This window comes from Zalophus californianus, chromosome 4, assembly GCF_009762305.2.
Source record: "Zalophus californianus isolate mZalCal1 chromosome 4, mZalCal1.pri.v2, whole genome shotgun sequence".
In the NCBI taxonomy this organism is placed as follows: Eukaryota; Metazoa; Chordata; class Mammalia; order Carnivora; family Otariidae; genus Zalophus; species Zalophus californianus.
This window is the reverse complement of record NC_045598.1, coordinates 19,321,033-19,338,486: the sequence shown is the minus strand read 5'-3', so window position 1 is coordinate 19,338,486 and position 17,454 is coordinate 19,321,033. Positions and strand designations below refer to the sequence as shown.

At 46.6% G+C, this 17,454-nt stretch overlaps 1 protein-coding gene across 3 annotated transcripts in view; it reads left to right on the top strand.

Moving 5' to 3' along the window:
* The window catches only part of PAFAH2 (platelet activating factor acetylhydrolase 2), a 48,185-nt gene that overhangs the window by 25,006 nt on the left and 5,725 nt on the right, over window positions 1-17,454 (top strand). Inside the window, exons 11-12 of one of the 3 annotated variants that reach the window (XR_003521532.1) lie at window positions 3,434-3,675; window positions 4,671-4,770. Coding sequence is in view for 1 of the 3 variants with exons in the window: in XM_027602863.2 (XP_027458664.1) it covers window positions 3,434-3,528 (95 nt within the window). In the remaining 2 variants the exon portion in view is untranslated. The other 2 variants (XR_003521531.1, XM_027602863.2) reach the window with 2 other exon arrangements.

Here is a 17,454-nt window from a genome sequence, read left to right as displayed (position 1 = left end):
AAAGCCCACATACTTAGCTGATACACTGTCCTGCCAGCGACTCTAATGACCAAGGCATGGACTCAGTCTTGAGGAGACACAGAAAGCAGGCACCTAGCTGACAGAAGGGATGGGACAGTCAGGAGAGGAGGCTCCCTGGACAAAGTGTTGCTTGTCTTTAACAGATGAGTCTGGTTCACCAGGGAAGGGGCAGGGCTCTTCTAAAGAGAAGGCACCGAGGCTTGTGTGGTCAGTTTGGAGAAACTGTGTTTAGTGTATCTGGCGCTCAGGATAGTGAACTGGTAGAACATAACGGCAGAGAAGTGAGCAGAAGCCAGATGTAGAAGACACGTATTTGCTGAAATGAGTGTGGATTTTAGTCCCCTGGCAAGGATTAGACGTGTGTGTGCGGTCTGGCTGCATCATGAAGGACGAGCGATGGGCCTGTCTGAGAGGCTGAGGGCCCCGCTCGAAGGCTGTGGTGTAACCAGGCAAGAAGAGATGAGACAGAGTCTGAAAAGGCAAAGACTCTCCGCTTGGGGCAATTAGCTTTGCAAGGGGAGGAAAGCATTTTGGTGGCCACATGTCACACGGGAAACCGAAATGGGTCGCAGTGAAGTATACCTCTCCCCGCTCCTATAAATACCTCTGGGAGCATGTCTGCCACTGACCCCGGCATACACTTTCTCTTGGTGCTTCTGTCCTGTGAGCTCTAGGCAGCTTCTGTCTCCCTTTTCCGCTCTCCCCTCCTTTCTCTGCAGACCTCTGACACCCTCCCCTCCTCTCTCTCCGCTGATGAACTTCGCCTCCCACCTCACTGAGAAAATGAAAGTAGTCAGTACTTCCTTGAAATCCCGGCGCCTTATCTACCCACCTTTGTGCACTCAGCTCCTCGTCTGGTTACTAGCTCCCAGTCAGTTGTCTAACTAAGGCCGAGCCCTCCACCCGCACACAGCTTCCCTACTCTTCCGTGGGCTCAAGGTGATTGTGCCAGCAGGGTTTTCCTCTTATCTTCGATCATCAATTTGCCCCTCTCAACTTGGTTCATTTCACCCTGAAATTTCTCTCTCTTTTTTTTAAGATTTTATTTGTTTATTTGAGAGAGAGAGTGACCCAGAGCGAGAGAGGCAGCACAAGCAGGGGGAGGGGCAGAGGGAGAGAGAAGCAGGCCCCCCGCTGAGCAGGGAGCCCAATGCAGGGCTCGATCCCAGGACCCTGAGATCATGACCTGAGCTGAAGGCAGACGCTTAACTGACTGAGCCGCCCAGGCACCCCTCACCCTGAAATTTCTCTTAAAAGATACCTCCCTTGACCCTACTTTCCCCTCCAGGTTACCGCTCCGTTTCCCTATTCCTCCTAACAGCAAAACTCCTCAAAAGAATGTCCGTCTTTACTCTCTCTGGTTCTTCCCTTAGCATTCTCTCTTACACCCACTCCAGTCAGGCGTTTGCATCCCAGTTCCCTGTGAGAACTGCTTTTGTCAGTATGACCGGTGACTCTCACAGCCCTCAATCTGGTGGTGAGTTCTCATTCCTCATCTGCTGGGGTGCTCAGCAGCTTCTGACAGAACTGGTGACGCCCTCCTCCATGAAACCCTGTGTTCGCTGCCAGGACACCCCGCTGTGGGTTTTCTCCTGTCTGGATGTCTGCTCCTCCTCGGTCTACTTTACTGCTTCTGGGGCTCAGGGCTTAGACCTTGTCTCTGTCCACATCCCCTGACGTCATCCATCCAGTCTCCTGGCTTAAAGTCTCAGGCTGACAACGCCCCACCTTATGTCTCCAGTTCGATCTCTCCCATGAACATCACAATTGTATAACCTGCCACTCAATGATTCTCCGTCCAGTAGACATCTCCAACAAAACCCGACTTCGATTTACTCAAGCTGACATCTTCCTTCTTGCCTCTGTTCCCCTTTCCAATCCCTTCGAAATCCTCTTGGCTCTACCTTCCGACTACATATGGAACCTCGTCACTTGTCCTCACCCCCACGACTTCTACCCTGTCCAAGTGATCTCTCCCTGCCCTTGCCTCCCCACAAGGTCTTTTCTTAATCGAGCGGCCAGAGTGATCCCGATAGAAACTAAGTCCAATCTCTCATGCCCCTGTTCCGAATCCTCCAGTGGCTCCCCATTTCTCTGAGAGTCAAAGCCAACGTCCAGTGTCCCACTGGCCCCATAGGATGCAGCCCTCTGTTTTTTCCCATAGTATTTAGCACCTTTTCCCATCCTATATAATTTATTGTGTTTATTGTTATCTCTGCCTATTAGATTATGAGCTCTATGAGGATAAGGGTTTCTATTTGTGTTGTGGATGTATTTTTAGCACCAAGAACATATTGGCTCATCATGGGTGTGCTCAATAGTTTTTGAATTAATGAATATGTAACACTTGTTGAGGACCTCTTCCATGCCAGGTTCTCGGCAGGGCACTGGGGATCCAAAGATGGAGAGTGGTCCCTGGTTTCTGTCCCAGCTTTTGTTTGTTTTGAACAAAAGTACCACTTGCCTGTTTAGCTGTGCCCTGCTCCCTCAGCCGGAGGCCTTCGCCGCTTTTTGACCGCTCTTGCTATGTTAGACCCATCTGCCTGTGACCCCAGGGCCCTCTCTTAAATCCTATCCAGTGTTAGGCTGCCTCATGATGTTGCCATCCTGTTCTCTCCCGCCTTTCACTGAGGTGGCCCTGAATGTGCTTCCACTGGCTAAGGTGCAAAAGATCTCTTCCTTCCTGCTCAACAGCTTCCCTGAGCTTAGATGTAGGCTTTCCATTTTCTCACTCTTTCTGACCCAGGTTTGAATTCTGTCTCTACCACTTCTCCACTGGAATGACCTTGGGTGAATTGGGTAGCTTTTCAGAGGCTCAGTTTCCTCAGCTGTAAAATAGGGCTAATACAGGACTTAACACATAGGGATATTGTGAAAATTAAATGAAACAGTGCATGTTTGGCACAGTCTCTAGGATGAATTACTCTTCAGTAAATGCTGCCTTCTGTTATTATTACCCTTATTGAGTTGTTATGGGGTAAGCAAGTCATTTATGAAGCCCATTTATAAAAGCACTCAGTGAGGGCACCTGGGTGGCTCAGTTGGTTAAGCGACTGCCTTCGGCTCAGGTCATGATCCTGGAGTCCCGGGATCGAGTCCCGCATCGGGCTCCCTGCTCAGCGGGGAGTCTGTTCTCCCTCTGACCCTCCCCCCTCTCATGCTCTCTCTCTCATTCTCTCTCTCAAATAAATAAATAAATAAAATCTTTAAAAATAAAATAAAATAAAGTAAAAAAATAAAAGCACTCAGTGAATAGTAGTTACCACACTGCTGTCACCATCACAACCATCTAACCAGTCCTTTTAGTACCCCTGGTGCTCCTCTCCAGGGTGACCCACGAAATCCACAGTAGCTATTCTTTGATCTTACCTTACAAAGATTTCCCTAATCTTCCTGTTTTTTCCCCACTCAGAACTGAAGGAAGACTATGACCAGTGGAACAGCCTCATTGAAGGCATCGGACCATCGCTCACCCCAGGGGCCCCACACCATCTGTCCAGCCTGTAGGCACAGTTGGTCATTTGTGAAAAGTCACTGAGCTAAGTTCCCATTTGGGGCCTGCCCAGGGACACCTGTAGCCTATCAAGAAGTGGTTGGCGTGATCCTTCTTCACAGATTGAGAGGATATAATCGCGCTGCTGATTGGATAACTGGGTACTTTGGTCTTGGACTTGTTGATCTTAAACTCACACTGGGACTTGGATCACTTGCTCATTGGCAAACTGACTTTCTGGGAATGGAACCCTGATGGTGTGGGGAACAAGCAGTGGGGTAGAGTTCGGGGGCAGGGGGTTGCTTCAAGCTCCAAGCTGAACAATATTAACCCAGCAGCCTGCTCCCACTCCTTGGGCCATTGTGGCTTCTGTCGTGCAAGAAATAAAGCCAAAGGATGGAGTAAAATTCCCACCTTCAGGACCTCTAGCCCAGCTTAGCATTATCTCTTCATACCTCTCAGCCTTCTCCCTCCCCAGGGCCACTTGGTAGGTTCTGAGCACATTAGGTAACTTTCTAGGATATGGACCACCATCAAATTTTCTGTATATTTTCTTGTTGCATGAAACATGGTCAGGACTCAGACTTGTGAGCCCATGGAGGAGGGCAGAAGCATTGTCCTCACAGCATAGGTGGAGAAGCTGAGGTCCAGAGTGGTATCACGGAAGCTCTGGATGTCATGGAGGTTTGCCAAAAATGTACCTTGACAAGAATCAACACAAGTTGGTAGAGATAGAGAAGGTAGACTAACACCATTAAATGGCCATTTGAACAGGCCCTTGCAACAGGAGGGAGGCAGTTTGGTTGGTTAGAATTTAGGCGGCCACCCCTGGAGATGTCTAGGAACACTTCGGTCTTGCCTCTTACCTCAGATATCATGAGTCTCCAACTTGCTCAGAATCAGGGTGCTGTAATTGTTTTCTGGCTCTGAGGCCCTAGCCTCAAATGTATATCAAGATATAGACTGAATTTCCATTCTGTTCCATTTATAATATGAATGATATTAATACTCATGTTTGCCTAATGATATGTTGGAATATTTTCTTTATTTAATCTGCATTAGAGCAAGATGGCAAGCCATCTGGAAGTAACTTTTCCTTCTGTCTTTCTTTGTTCGCTTACTACTTATGCCCATGTGGAAAAAAAAACTTTAAAAGGAAAGGAAATCTTCTTGGAAATCTAACTCAAGATTGCTGTCTGGGAACATCAACCTGAAACACTCCTCTCCACTCCTCTAGACTTCATACCTCAGCCCAGGTAGGGGACCCCAAGACAAGGCAGGAGCAAAAGGGAAATGCATCTCTACACAGTAGATCCAAGGCCAGTGCCACCAAAGCAGGCTGGGACCATGTCTCCCATCTCAACAGCTATTCTTTCTAAGACATGAAATATCAGATCCATTGAGACTGTGGACCTTGGGAGGATCTTAAGAATTCCGGTGAGATGGAGTGTAGGGAGAATATCATTCATTAAAGCACTGGGCTCTACAATTCTGTATCCTGGTTTTGAGTCCCAGCTCTACCGCTACTAACTGTGTAGATTTGAGCAAATTGTGTTCTTTTTCCATTCTCAGTTCCTGAATTTCTAAAACGGGGATCTGCATCATGAATCGTTAAGAGGATTAAGCATAAGGATGTGTGACCCATGGATTATTTAAAAGTATGATTCCTACTTTCTCATTATGTGAGATTTTATCTTACAGCTTTTGTTTTCTGGCTTTATTGCTTTGTGGTCAAAGAAAATAACCCCCATGGGCTTCATCCTTCAAGATTTGTTGAAACTTGCTTTTTGGCCCAATGTAAGGTCAGTTTTGTAAATATTCCTTATATGATTTAAAAGACTGTATATTTTGAAGTTTTGGGCTTGCCATGTTACTCAGCAGCACATTATGGACTTCCTTCTATGAGCGTGCATACAGGTATTTAATAGAGCCTTCAAACTCCTATACGGGGACCAGAGCCCCTCCGCACTTGCAGAACCAGTAGATGCCACTTCTTGTGCCTGGGGCTGGTTCTGCAGATGCTGGGGGCTAGTTCTGGCAGCATTAGCACATGAGACCCAGCAAATATGTCCAATGTCTACGCAGGTATGTTTTGTAAAGAAGGTACTCCAAACCTGGATCCATCTCCTCCTTTCAGTTTATGATCTGGTAATGACTCATTTATCTGGCAACACTGGAGTAGGTGAATCTTTATATAATTGAAAATTATCCTTTAAGCCACAAAATATAATATAATATTGACTATTTTGAATGGCAATCTACCAAAAAGATAATGCACCCATTTTCTTAATGTGAGCTGACGTATAACTTTTTAGGATGTCTCTGTTAAGATAAACTAGATTGGGCGCCTGGGTGGCTCAGTTGGTTAAGCAACTACCTTCGGCTCAGGTCATGATCCTGGAGTCCCGGGATCGAGTCCCGCATCGGGCTCCCTGCTCAGCGGAGAGTCTGCTTCTCCCTCTGACCCTCCCCCCTCTCATGTGCTTTCTCTCTCATTCTCTCTCTCTCTCAAATAAATAAATAAAATCTTTAAAAAAAAAAAAAAAGATAAACTAGATTATGTGGTAGTTAACAAGCAGCCCCCAAAAGTAACAAGTGTGTTTCTTGCCCATGTCCTTGTTCTCTCTTGGTTGGGGAAGCTCTGCCTGGTGTCATCTTTATCCTCACTTGGGGACCCAGGCCAGCAGAGCTGCCGCTGCTGAAACCGTTCATTGCCAGTCGCCAAGATGGAACACTCATTAGCTCTTGAAGCTTCTTCCCAGAAGTGCCACCCACTCACTGTTTCCATTCACATTTCATTAGCCACAGCAAGTCATCTGGCCTTACAGACATATCTGTGGGCAGGTCTGAGGTCTGAGCGGTGCTGCCCTCTGGTCTGGAAAGGCATGGAGAGCTGTTTGCACTGACCCTCTGTGGCCCCAGTGACTGTCCTCTGAGCTCTCTTGATTGCTTTTCAGAGCTTGTGCTGTCTCCCTTGCAGTCGGGCTGCCAGCCATCACCCTTCATTGCCTTAAATGTGCCAGCCCCTGGTGGCCCTCCCTGTTCACTTCAAGTTTGTGACTTCTGATCAGCCACCTTATTTACAACTGTCTAAAGTAAAACTAGGTAGTCGGAGAGGGCTTTAGAGACTCTCCTAGAGTTAAAATGCACTGTCTTTAGCACTGGGACTTTATAATCCTTCCTTTGACTGCTCAGAAGGGATCTCACAAGACCTTTGGTCCTGTGTCCTGGTTTTTTGTTCACTTCCAGGGGATCAAAAGACACCAGCTAAATGGGCTTTTAGAGAAGTAAGGTAATTGTGCATATTATTTGGCATTTGCTGGTAAATTACCTTCTAGTGAATCCTTTCCAAAAGCAAAGAAGAGGTCTTGGGTTTCTTTTGCATCTTGTTCCCCATCCCATTCTAGGACTACCCATGGAAGCCTCCTGGTGGTACGTGTTAAACCTTCTGTGCATGGGATGGTGCAGGAGGAGGGAAGATTAATAAACACAGACTGGAATGAGATTCCTCATCCCTCCCCCTTCCTGGACTTGTCAGGCTGAGGCCGATCGGATTCTCGCTGTGCCCCCGACACTGTCCCCAGGCGCCTTTCTCTTGTACGTCCTGACATAGCTGCTTCCTTGCCCATCCTCAGGAGGACTACGAGGCTCTTAAAATGTCAGTCGATGGACTCCCAACTCCATGTCTGGGCCTTGTGGGGACCTACATCTGCTCCCCTTTTCTTCTGGGGCACCACTTACCCCTGGGCCTGCAGAGTGACAGAGGGACAGGAGAGGTCACACTCTGTACTCAGGACCCATCCTCATTAGGAAGCTTACTTTCTGTGCCACTGTCACAACCACACGCAGATGCCAAGTGTCCCCATCCGTTGCCGCATGGCAAAGGAACGGAGATGATGATGCTCATAGCCTGTTTTTATTGGGCCCTTTCTGGGAGTCAAGGACTACGCTCAGGGCTTCACACACATCTCGCTTGCTTCTCACAGGAACTGCCTGAGCTCGGGTGCTTTTGGCCTCATTTTTACGTATAAGGAAACAGGGCCTTAGAGAAGTGACTTGATCAAGAGGTCACAGCAAGAATTTGGCAAAGCTGGCATTTTGGCATCAAAATCCAAGCTAATCACTGAGCCATACTGTGGGATACACATGCTTGGTTTTGCACCTTCCTCTGTCTCTTTAAACTCTCAAGATATGAAGAATGTAATTTCATGAGAAATTGAATCAAAAATACCAAACTCCATGGGGTGCCTGGCTGGTTCAGTCAGGGGAGTAGGTGACTCTTGATCCCGGGGTTGTAAGTTCAAGCCCCACATTGGGTATAGAGCTCACTTAAGAATAAAATCCTTAAAAAAAAAAAAAAAGCCAAACTCCAAAAAAGTCTAATTGCAGCAGTTTCTATATGACTTGTATTTAGACTCAGTGACACCCTCAGCATTATTGAGAGATGGGTTGGGGAGGGAAGTGCCCCTCACCAAGGACTGTGGGTGCTCGGTTGGTTTGATACATGAGACAAGTAGCTCAGGTTGAGAAGATGGTCTTCGAAATCAGACACCTCTCCCACTATTAGCCCTGTGACTTCATGCTGTTCATGAACTTTGGTTTCCTCATTTGCAAAATAAGAATTCTAATAGTATTTACCTCTTCGAGTTGTAATAATTAGATGAAGTAATGCGTATAAAGTGCTTTGCACAATCTGTACTAAGGACTTAACACTAGCTGTGACCTGCACTGTATTCTTTGGTCCTCCTTACACGCCTGTACGGTCAGGTATCACTTTCCCTTCCCTGAGTGGACCCCGGTGGTCCTGGCCTAAACTCCTATTGCAGCTTGTCTGGTTTCCCGGGTATTTCCCTCACAAGAAGCCTGCTCCCTGCCACCCAACTGCTCTCATTGTGCAAGGGTGGAGCTAGATGAAAAGACAGTTTTTCTCTCTCTCGGCTGATTTCCCTGCTCCTCACAGCAAAACTCAAAACCCACCCCGCAGTTCTAGCCTGGCAGGTTCTCTTCACCACCAGGAAGGGTCTACACTCTTAGGTTCCAGTTTGGGTTTTAATTTCACTCTTGATCATCCAAGCACACATGTCTATGCACCAGATGTAACCCGGAGGTCCTAAAATGTTGAGTGGGAAACTCAGAGGTCTGTGTAGACGTTGGTCAGAGGGAGGAGGACCTGGGGGTGGGGAGTGTGTAGTAGAGGCTAGTTGTGATTGCTGCCTCTGAGGTGGGCATAAAGGGGTTCAAGTGCCCCATGACCTCCTCAGGAGAACACTCCCCAGGCCTGATGAGGGCCTGCGAATGACCTCAGCTCTCCCCCTCACTGCCAGCTCTGATTTCCCACCAGCTCCTCTGTGTCCCCCCCACTGCTGGTTTCAGGTCTTTTGAGGCCAGTCTCACCAGCAGCTCACCCCTGGACTAATCTCTTTCCCCCTGCATCCTGCTGCCAAATCTTCCTAAAACACTACTTTTCTATCAAAATGCCAGTCTGGCAAGGTGGTCTGGTGGGAAGAGGACCAAACTGCTGGTCTGGAGCCTGGGTTTTTTTTTTTTTTTTTTTTAAGACTTTATTTATTTGACAGAGAGAGATAGTGGGAGAGAGAGCACAAGCAAGGGGAGCAGCAGGCAGAGGGAGAGGGAGAAACAGGCTCCCCGCCGAGCAGGGAGCCCAACGCGGGGCTCGATCCCACCTGAGCCGAAGGCAGATGCTTAACCGACTGAGCCACCCAGGCGCCCCATGGAGCCCGGAGTTCTTGTCTCGTCTCTCAGTCACAGTCTCTCTTGCTTGGTGACCTCATGTAGGTGCATTTCCTCTTGTGACTTCGGTTTCCCTGTCTATAAATTGGGCTATGGGGTGGTGGTTGTTGAATTGGCTGATCCCTGAGGCCCCTTTGGTTCTGCCATTCTGGGGCTCTGGCCTGGAGTTGTCAGGAATCTGCAGGACTTCCTTTTCCCTGGAGGATGGCATCTCGCCCCCTCACTCCGTCTGGTCTTGCCCTACCCCTCCTGTCCTCTGCTTCTTGCCACACGCTCTTTTTCCCCAGTCCCCCTAGTATGCCCACCCTTTCCCCAAACCAACACGCATGCCCTTTCTCACGATGTTTTCTTGCTTGGGGAGCCTCCCAACCTCCTACCTCTACTTCCAAGTACTGCTAATCCTTTAGGCCCCTTTCGAGTTCCCCTCTTCTCTGAAAGCCTTCTTGATTAGACTCAACTAACATTTGATCTCTTGGCCTCCTGCTCCCCAGGAGAAACACAGTCGTGCCATAATGGGTTACATTATTCCTGCAGCAAGACCCATCTGTTGCATGGGAAAAGCATCCTCCTGTTGACTGACACGGGGGAGCAGGGATCACTGCCCCCTCCCCGCTTGTCCCCCTCATCAGCAGGCTTCTTGTTCCCCAGCCAGACTTGGGAACAGCTGGTGTTCGCCTAGCCCTCTGATGGCTCCAGCTGCCCCTGCTTCCCTTTCTTTTGGTTTTCTCAGACCCCAGCTGTGGGGCCCAGGGCAGAGCTAGTGACAGTGTGGCCCAGGGCAGCTGGAGTGAACAGAGGTAACATGGATGTGGAGTGCCTGAGAGAAGGAAAGCAAAACTGAGCACAAATCACACCGATATTGAAAACGAGGGAAAGTTTGCCAGCTTAGTTTCCCCATCTTGCTTTCATCTAAAAAAAGAAGCTGCTCAGAAATCCAGTCCTCCTCAGCCCGTGAAGCCAGATGGTCCCTACATGCTCAGCCTGCCAAGTGTGCGTGTATAATTACTCATTTTCATGGTATCACACCCAGGTCTGAAGCCAGACACACTTTTTTGCCATTTGATCTGGAGCCAGTGAACCCTTCTGAGCCTTTCTTTTTCTGTAAAATGGGGTCACTAATGTCTGCCGTGCCCACCTCAGGATTGGGGGTGGGGGAAGGGTTCAGTGTCAGATATAAGAGCACTTTGTAATTTACAAGGCACTAGACAAATATATATTGCTATTAATAACAAAAGTGCCATATTTTGTTTTTGCCAGAGTGCCGCTACATAATGAGCACTTGGTTTGTGCCAGGTTCTGTGCTGAGTGTTTCACATACATTGTATCATTTAATCCTAACAACATCCCTGCAAGGAGGTGCATGTCCTCCCCATACCATGGCCCAGGGAAATGAGGTTCAGAAAGCTGTGCTCGCTCAGCCACAGTCACCCAGCATATGATTAAATCCTGGAGCCAGGAGTTGAACTTAAACTTTTGGGTTCCAAAGCCAGTGCTCTTAATTTTGTTCATTCCTATCTCACAAAAAGAAAGCAGCTCTCTACCCTACGTAGGCGAAAATAACCCATGATTTGCTTTCCAGCAAATGCCCTCAACAGTTGGGTCATACAAAGAGTCACTTTTGTTGACGATCCAACGGAGTCCTGGTAGTGCACCTGTGAATGCTTTTCTAGAGATGGGCTGGTTCCAAGAGTCCATCTATCTTCTGTCCACCTCACAGAAAGCGAACAGTTCAGAGAACAAACCCATTAGCACTGTACACTATAAACCATGGAGCCAACCAACTGGCAGAAAAAAAATTTTTAATCTCTGACTTATATATTGTAGATTAGTGATTCTTAGCTCTAGACACACATCTGAATCGCTTTGGAACTATATACAAATACAGATGCCCTGGCCATGTCCCCAGAGACCCAGAGAAGCTGAGTCGGAAGGTATAGGGGTGGGCTCCAAGGGTGTGTGTGTGTGTGTGTGTGTGTGTGTGTGAGAGAGAGAGAGAGAAGCTCCAGGGGTATTCCTGATACACAGCCTCATTTGAGAACCCGTGTTATGGTTTAACACTATTAGCCTATTTTTCTCTTCTTTATGGAACAAGAGTACTAGCTGAAAATACGGAATCATTACATTTTAGAATTGGAAGAGCCTTTTGGTGCATGAGGAAACCAAAGCTCAGAGACGTTCGGCAAATAGTTGGCAGATTTGAATTAAAATCCAGATCTGAAGGCGCCTGGGTGGCTTAGTTGGTTAAAGCGTCTGACTCTTGATCTCAGCTCAGGTCTTGGTCTCAGGGTCGTGAGTTCAAACCTGTGTTGGGCTCCATCCTGGGCATGGAGCCTACTTTAAAATCAAATCAAATCAAATTCAGATCTGGATTCCAGTCTCATGCTTTAGATGCATCCGTAGATGCCAAGATTTTGTTGGATTATTAAGAAAATCCTCAGGACCCACTCGCCGTGACATCCATGGTTTCCAGCAATCATACCTTGGAGTTTTTGTGTAGGGAAGAAGCCTGGGCTAAAAGGTCGGTCACAGTCAACTCAGATGGCCTTTCTCACATGTGTTCATTTACACTAATGGTTGGCCCTGTCCTCGTGGAACTGAATCTAGAGGGCAAGAAAGGCCAACAGTTAGACCCCGTGTCCTGAGTGCTATAATAGGGGTTGTCCAAGGCTCCAAAGTGGTACAGGGTGATTAGTTCAACTTCAGCAGAGGAGAAAAGCTCTCAGAGAGTATCATATACTTGAGCTTGGTATTTGTATTAGTTTTCGAGGCATAATAACCCCAAATTTAGCAGCTTAGAACAACAAACATTATCTCACACTTTATGGCTCAGGAATTCTGGAGTGGCTTAGCTGGGTGGTTCTGGCTTAAGATCTCTCTTGAGGTTGCAGTCAGGATGTCAGCTGGGATTACTGTCATCTGAAGGCTTGACTAAGACTGGAGGATCCACTTCCAAGCTGGCTCACTCACGTGGCTGTTGGCAGGAGGCCTTACCTTGTGGAGCTCTCCGTGGGGCTGTCGCTTAAGACACAGCAGCTGGCTTCCCCCAAAGCAAGTGATCCAAGAGAAAGAGTAAGATGGAAGCTGCGATGTCTGTCATGACCCATCCTTGGAAGTCATATTCCATCGTGTCCACAATATCATACCGTTATTCAGGCCAGGCCTATTCAGTGGGGGAGGGGACTCTACAAGGGTGTCAACACCAGGATGTGGGGATTACTGAGGGTGATCGTGGAGGCTGGCTGCCACAGAATTGAAGATGGAGTTTTCCAGATGGCCAAGGGAGAAGGCCTTCCAAGCACAAGAAATAACATGTAAAGATGCAGAAATATAAATAGCAGGGCATAGCATATTTAGGACTTTGTAACTGGTTTGGAGAAAATAGGTGAAAATGGGGATATAGGGGAGCTTACTGAAGTAATCAAGGCCTTCTATGTCAAGTGAAGAAGTTAAGCCTTTATCATTTGGCAAGGGTTTTCATATGTTGCCACATACTGGAATCATGTGAGAACATTTTAAAATTTCCAATGCCAAAGCTACACCCATATCAATTAAATAATCTCTGGGAGTGGACCCAGATATTAGTAGTTCTAAACAATTTCTCAGGTGAGGGGTGCCTGGCTGGCTCAGTGGGTGGAGCATGCGACGCTTGACCTTGAGGTCGTGAGTTCAAGCCCCACATTGGGCATGGAGCCTACTTTAAAAAAAAAAAAAAGTTTCTTAGGTGATTGCAATACGCAGCCAAGGTTGAAAACCAGTGCTATAGGCCACATGAAGTAACCAAAAAGCTTGAAGCAGGAGAGTTATATGAGCAGACTTCCCGTCTCTTTTCAGGGATGAAGAAGTGCAGCTGTACTTTCCCTCTCTGCTCACCTTGAAAGTTACTAGTAGAACCAGAAAGGCCCCTCCTCTGCACTCACCCCTCCCTCAGGTATGTTTCATCATCTTTACTACCAAAAATGGAGCAGAAGCATCTAAACTTTAGCAGCCCCTAGTAACTTTTCATCATTCCTAAATTACCTATTTATAAATTTCCAAACCTAGTGTGGATGCCAACTTTCTTACATTAACATAATCACTCGAGAGTTTTTTTTCCTCCCCTGCTTCACACTTTCATATATCCATTTTGTCTATTTCTGCACGGTCCTCCCATCCAGCAGGAGAGTGTAAATTAGGGCCGGGGCCATCTGAGTCAGATGGACCTCTGAATTGGAGTCCTTATGTCATCACTTATTAACGTGTTGGGTGACTGAACCTCTCAGGGCTTCAGCTAACTCATCTGAAAAATGCAATCCTATCTAGCTCAGAAGATGCTTGAGGATATTAGATGAGGTCATGCATGTCAAGACCTCTCCTCAGTGCCTGACACATAGCGTGCAATAAATGTTTGTTACCATTCAGCATCCCAAATGACATTTTAATATTCCATCGCATCAACCACCACCCTTCTGTTTGGGTCTGCTTAGCAGTTCTCCCCATTGCCAGGGTTTTGAGCCACTTTTAGTTGTTTTTAGCTGTAATATTTTACATTTTTTCATATAAATTGGTGGGATTTCTCTTTAGAGTTCTTTCCCTAATATTTTAGACATGGAAATTGAAGATCAGAGAGATGAGGTAACTTGCCAAACGAAGGTCTTACTGCTTGTTAGTATCAGAGCCAGGACTAGGGCCAGGTCCCAGATACCCTGAGGCTTACCCTCGTGTTCTTTCTCCCCTGCCACCCAGACTAGAAACTTGAAGACTGACTCTTCTTGCCTTCTCTTCTCCAGGCTGAGCGATTCAGATCTCCCAGTGTGCCCTCTGACATGCCCTCTCCCACCCTTTCATCATCCTAGGGGCCCCTCATCAATCCACTATAATTGGAGCCGCAGCCCTGCTGGTCCCCTGGGGTGGGGGAGCAGACGATGACTAATGCTTTGGAAACCTGGACTCCTCCCTTGGCGCCTCTGGATCTCTTTTGGTTGATGTTGTGCAGTCAGATGTGGATGGGGATCCGTCTGACTCATACCCCTCTCTCCTACCTGGAACACTGTCTGACTTCATCAAATCCGCCTTCCCAGAACAGTGGATCTTTTTTTTTTTTTTTTTATGGTTGGCATTTTTTTTAAATTTTTATTGTTATGTTAATCACCATATATTACATCATTTGTTTTGGTGTAGTGTTCCATGATTCATTGTTTGTTCATAACATCCAGTGCTCCATGCAGAATGTGCCCTCTTTAATACTCATCACCAGGCTAACCCATCCCCCTACCCTCCTCCCCTCTAGAACCCTCAGTTTGTTTTTCAGAGTCCATCATCTCTCCTGGTTCGTCTCCCCCTCTGACTTACTCCCCTTCATTCTTCCTCTCCTGCTATCTTCTTCTTTTTCTTTTTTCTTAAAATATGTTGCGTTATTTGTTTCAGAAGTACAGATCTGTGATTCAACAGTCTTGCACAATTCACAGCGCTCACCGTAGCACATACCCTCCCCAATGTCTATCACCCAGCCACCCCATCCCTCCCACCCCCAACCACTCCAGTAACACTCACTTTGTTCCTGAGATTAAGAATTCCTCATATCAGTGAGGTCATATGATACATGTCTTTCTCTGATTGACTTATTTCACTCAGCATAACACCCTCCAGTTCCATCCACGTCATTGCAAATGGCAAGATCTCATTCCTTTTGATGGCTGCATAATATTCCATCGTGTATATATACCACATCTTCTTTATCCATTCATCTGTCGATGGACATCTTGGCTCTTTCCACAGTTTGGCTATTGTGGACATTGCTGCTATAAACATTGGGGTGCACGTACCCCTTCGGGTCCCCACATTTGTATCTTTGGGGTAAATACCCAGTAGTGCAATTGCTGGATCGAATGGTAGCTCTAATTTCAACTGTTTGAGGAACCTCCATACTGTTTTCCAGAGTGGTTGCACCAGCTTGCATTCCCACCAACAGTGTAGGAGGGTTCCCCTTTCTCCACATCCCCGCCAACATCTGTCTTTCCCTGACTTGTTAATTTTAGCCATGCTGACTGGTGTGAGGTGGTATCTCATTGAGGTTTTGATTTGGATTTCCCTGATGCCGAGCGATGTTGAGCACTTTTTCATGTGCCTGTTGGCCATTTGGATGTCTTCTTTGGAAAAATGTCTGTTCAAGAACAGTGGATCTTAAAGGGACCAGAGAGATCATTCTCTAACTAACCCCGTTATTTACAAAAGGAGGAAACAGACTCAGTGATGCAGATAGTCAGTAGCAGATCTGGGACTAGGATCCAGGCCCGGAGATTCCCAGTGTGGTGGTGGCGAGAGAGCCCTGGAGCCAGGCAGGCCTGGGTATGAGTGAGTCCCAACTGTGTGAACTTGGGCAAGCGAGTTAAGCGATGCCCAATTTCCTCTTCTGTAAAATGGTGATACCCAGCTCAGGGATGTGATAAGGAGTAAATGAGATAACTAATGTAGAGTATGGAGCACTGTGCTCCATAAATGGTAGGTAGTTGGTAGAGCACAGGAGTTAAGAGTCTGGGCTTTAAAATCAGAGAACTCTTCAAATCCTAGACACCCACTCACGAGTTGAGCTATGTGATCTTGGACGACTTATTTAGCAAGAGCTAATACTTAGTGAATTGCTCTAGGCGTTATGCCAGGCACCTTAGATTATTTCATGTAATGTTCACCACACTTTTATGAGATAGGTGCCATCGGTATCCTGCTTTTACGATTGGGGATACTGAGGCATGCAGCGATTTAATAATTTTACCTCACCGTCAGTATTTCTGATTATTCTCTACTTTAAATTCTTTTCTGCCAAGCACACCCATCTTCTTCCTTCAATGGTGTAGAATTTCCTCCTGCTTTTGAGCTTTGGAACAGGCTGTAGTCTCTTCTATCCCGCCTCCCCTCTTCTCTTCATCAGATTCTGTTCCTCCCTTCTGTTCCAGCGTTGCCATGGACTCTCTTCCTCTGAAAAACCCACCCTCCAAGCCTCACACAAGCTGCTCCAGCATCTTCTCGGCCCTGTCTGCTGCCAGCGCTTGGGATGTACTCCTCAGGGCTGTTAGTTTCTCCTCCGCAGGTCCTCATGCACACTGGTTCCCCCATCACACAAAGGACTCCGTGAAGGACAAATGTCCCTGGCCAGTTCAGTTCAACCAACATCATACCTGCTTGTGTTGCTGCTGGACCAGATGTTGGGCACTGTCCCGACTGTTCAGCCAGGCTGACAGATCACATCCTGCTCACCCCTACTCTATAAAAATGAAACTCAGATTTCACACCCCAAATGTGGAAGTCTGAAAACACAAATGCCAGCAAAAACGTGGAATTGGGGGGAATACTCATTGGGAATATTCATGCCCTTCTGGTTGCACACCAGTCAGTTGGTACAACCACTTTGGAAATATCTTCCAGAGTGGAAGATGCATATACCCTATGAGCAGCAAGTCTCCTCCTAGGCAAACCCAAAGAAACCCTTGCTCACGTGTACAAAAAAACACATACAGAATTGTTTCTTGCAGCACACAAATGTTTCTTCATCACAAAAGTTATTGTTTCCCCAAAAGCTCCAACTAGGGTTTTAAAAAGTCATGAAAATGCTAATTTTTCAAAATCACACTTCTTTTAAAAAAGTTTATTGTGGCAAAATATACATAACATGAAATTTACCCTTTTCATCCCTCTTAAGTGTACGGTTCTGTGGTATTAAGTGCATTCACATTGCATAATCTAAAAATCCCATGTTTCTTGAGGAGCACAGTTTTAATATCTAGATGGTAGAACATAGTAAATTAGGAACCACCTATGTTGTTAACAAAACATTAAATAACCTATGTTTTAATTTATCCTGACATTTATTTAACTGCCCTTTCTCTTGTCAATGCAAAGGATATGTGCTGTTATTTTGTTGTTGTTGTTGTTGTTCCTGATCCTTGTGCTTCTATTTTTTTTTCCAACTTTGTATTATGAAAAATTTCAAACATAGAGAAAAGTCAAAATCATAGTACAAAGGACCCCTGTAAACCCACCACCTGGATGCAGTAATTGAGACTCGTACTCATGTGGTTTATAAGACGTTGCTTTCATATGTCTCTTGGGTTAGTCCTCTGTTTCCCGTATCCCATTCAGGTCCATTTCTTTCTGGGCTTTCTTGTTCCTTTTGCTTGAGTATGCATACTGCTTTGAAAGGTTGTGTGACAGGGAAA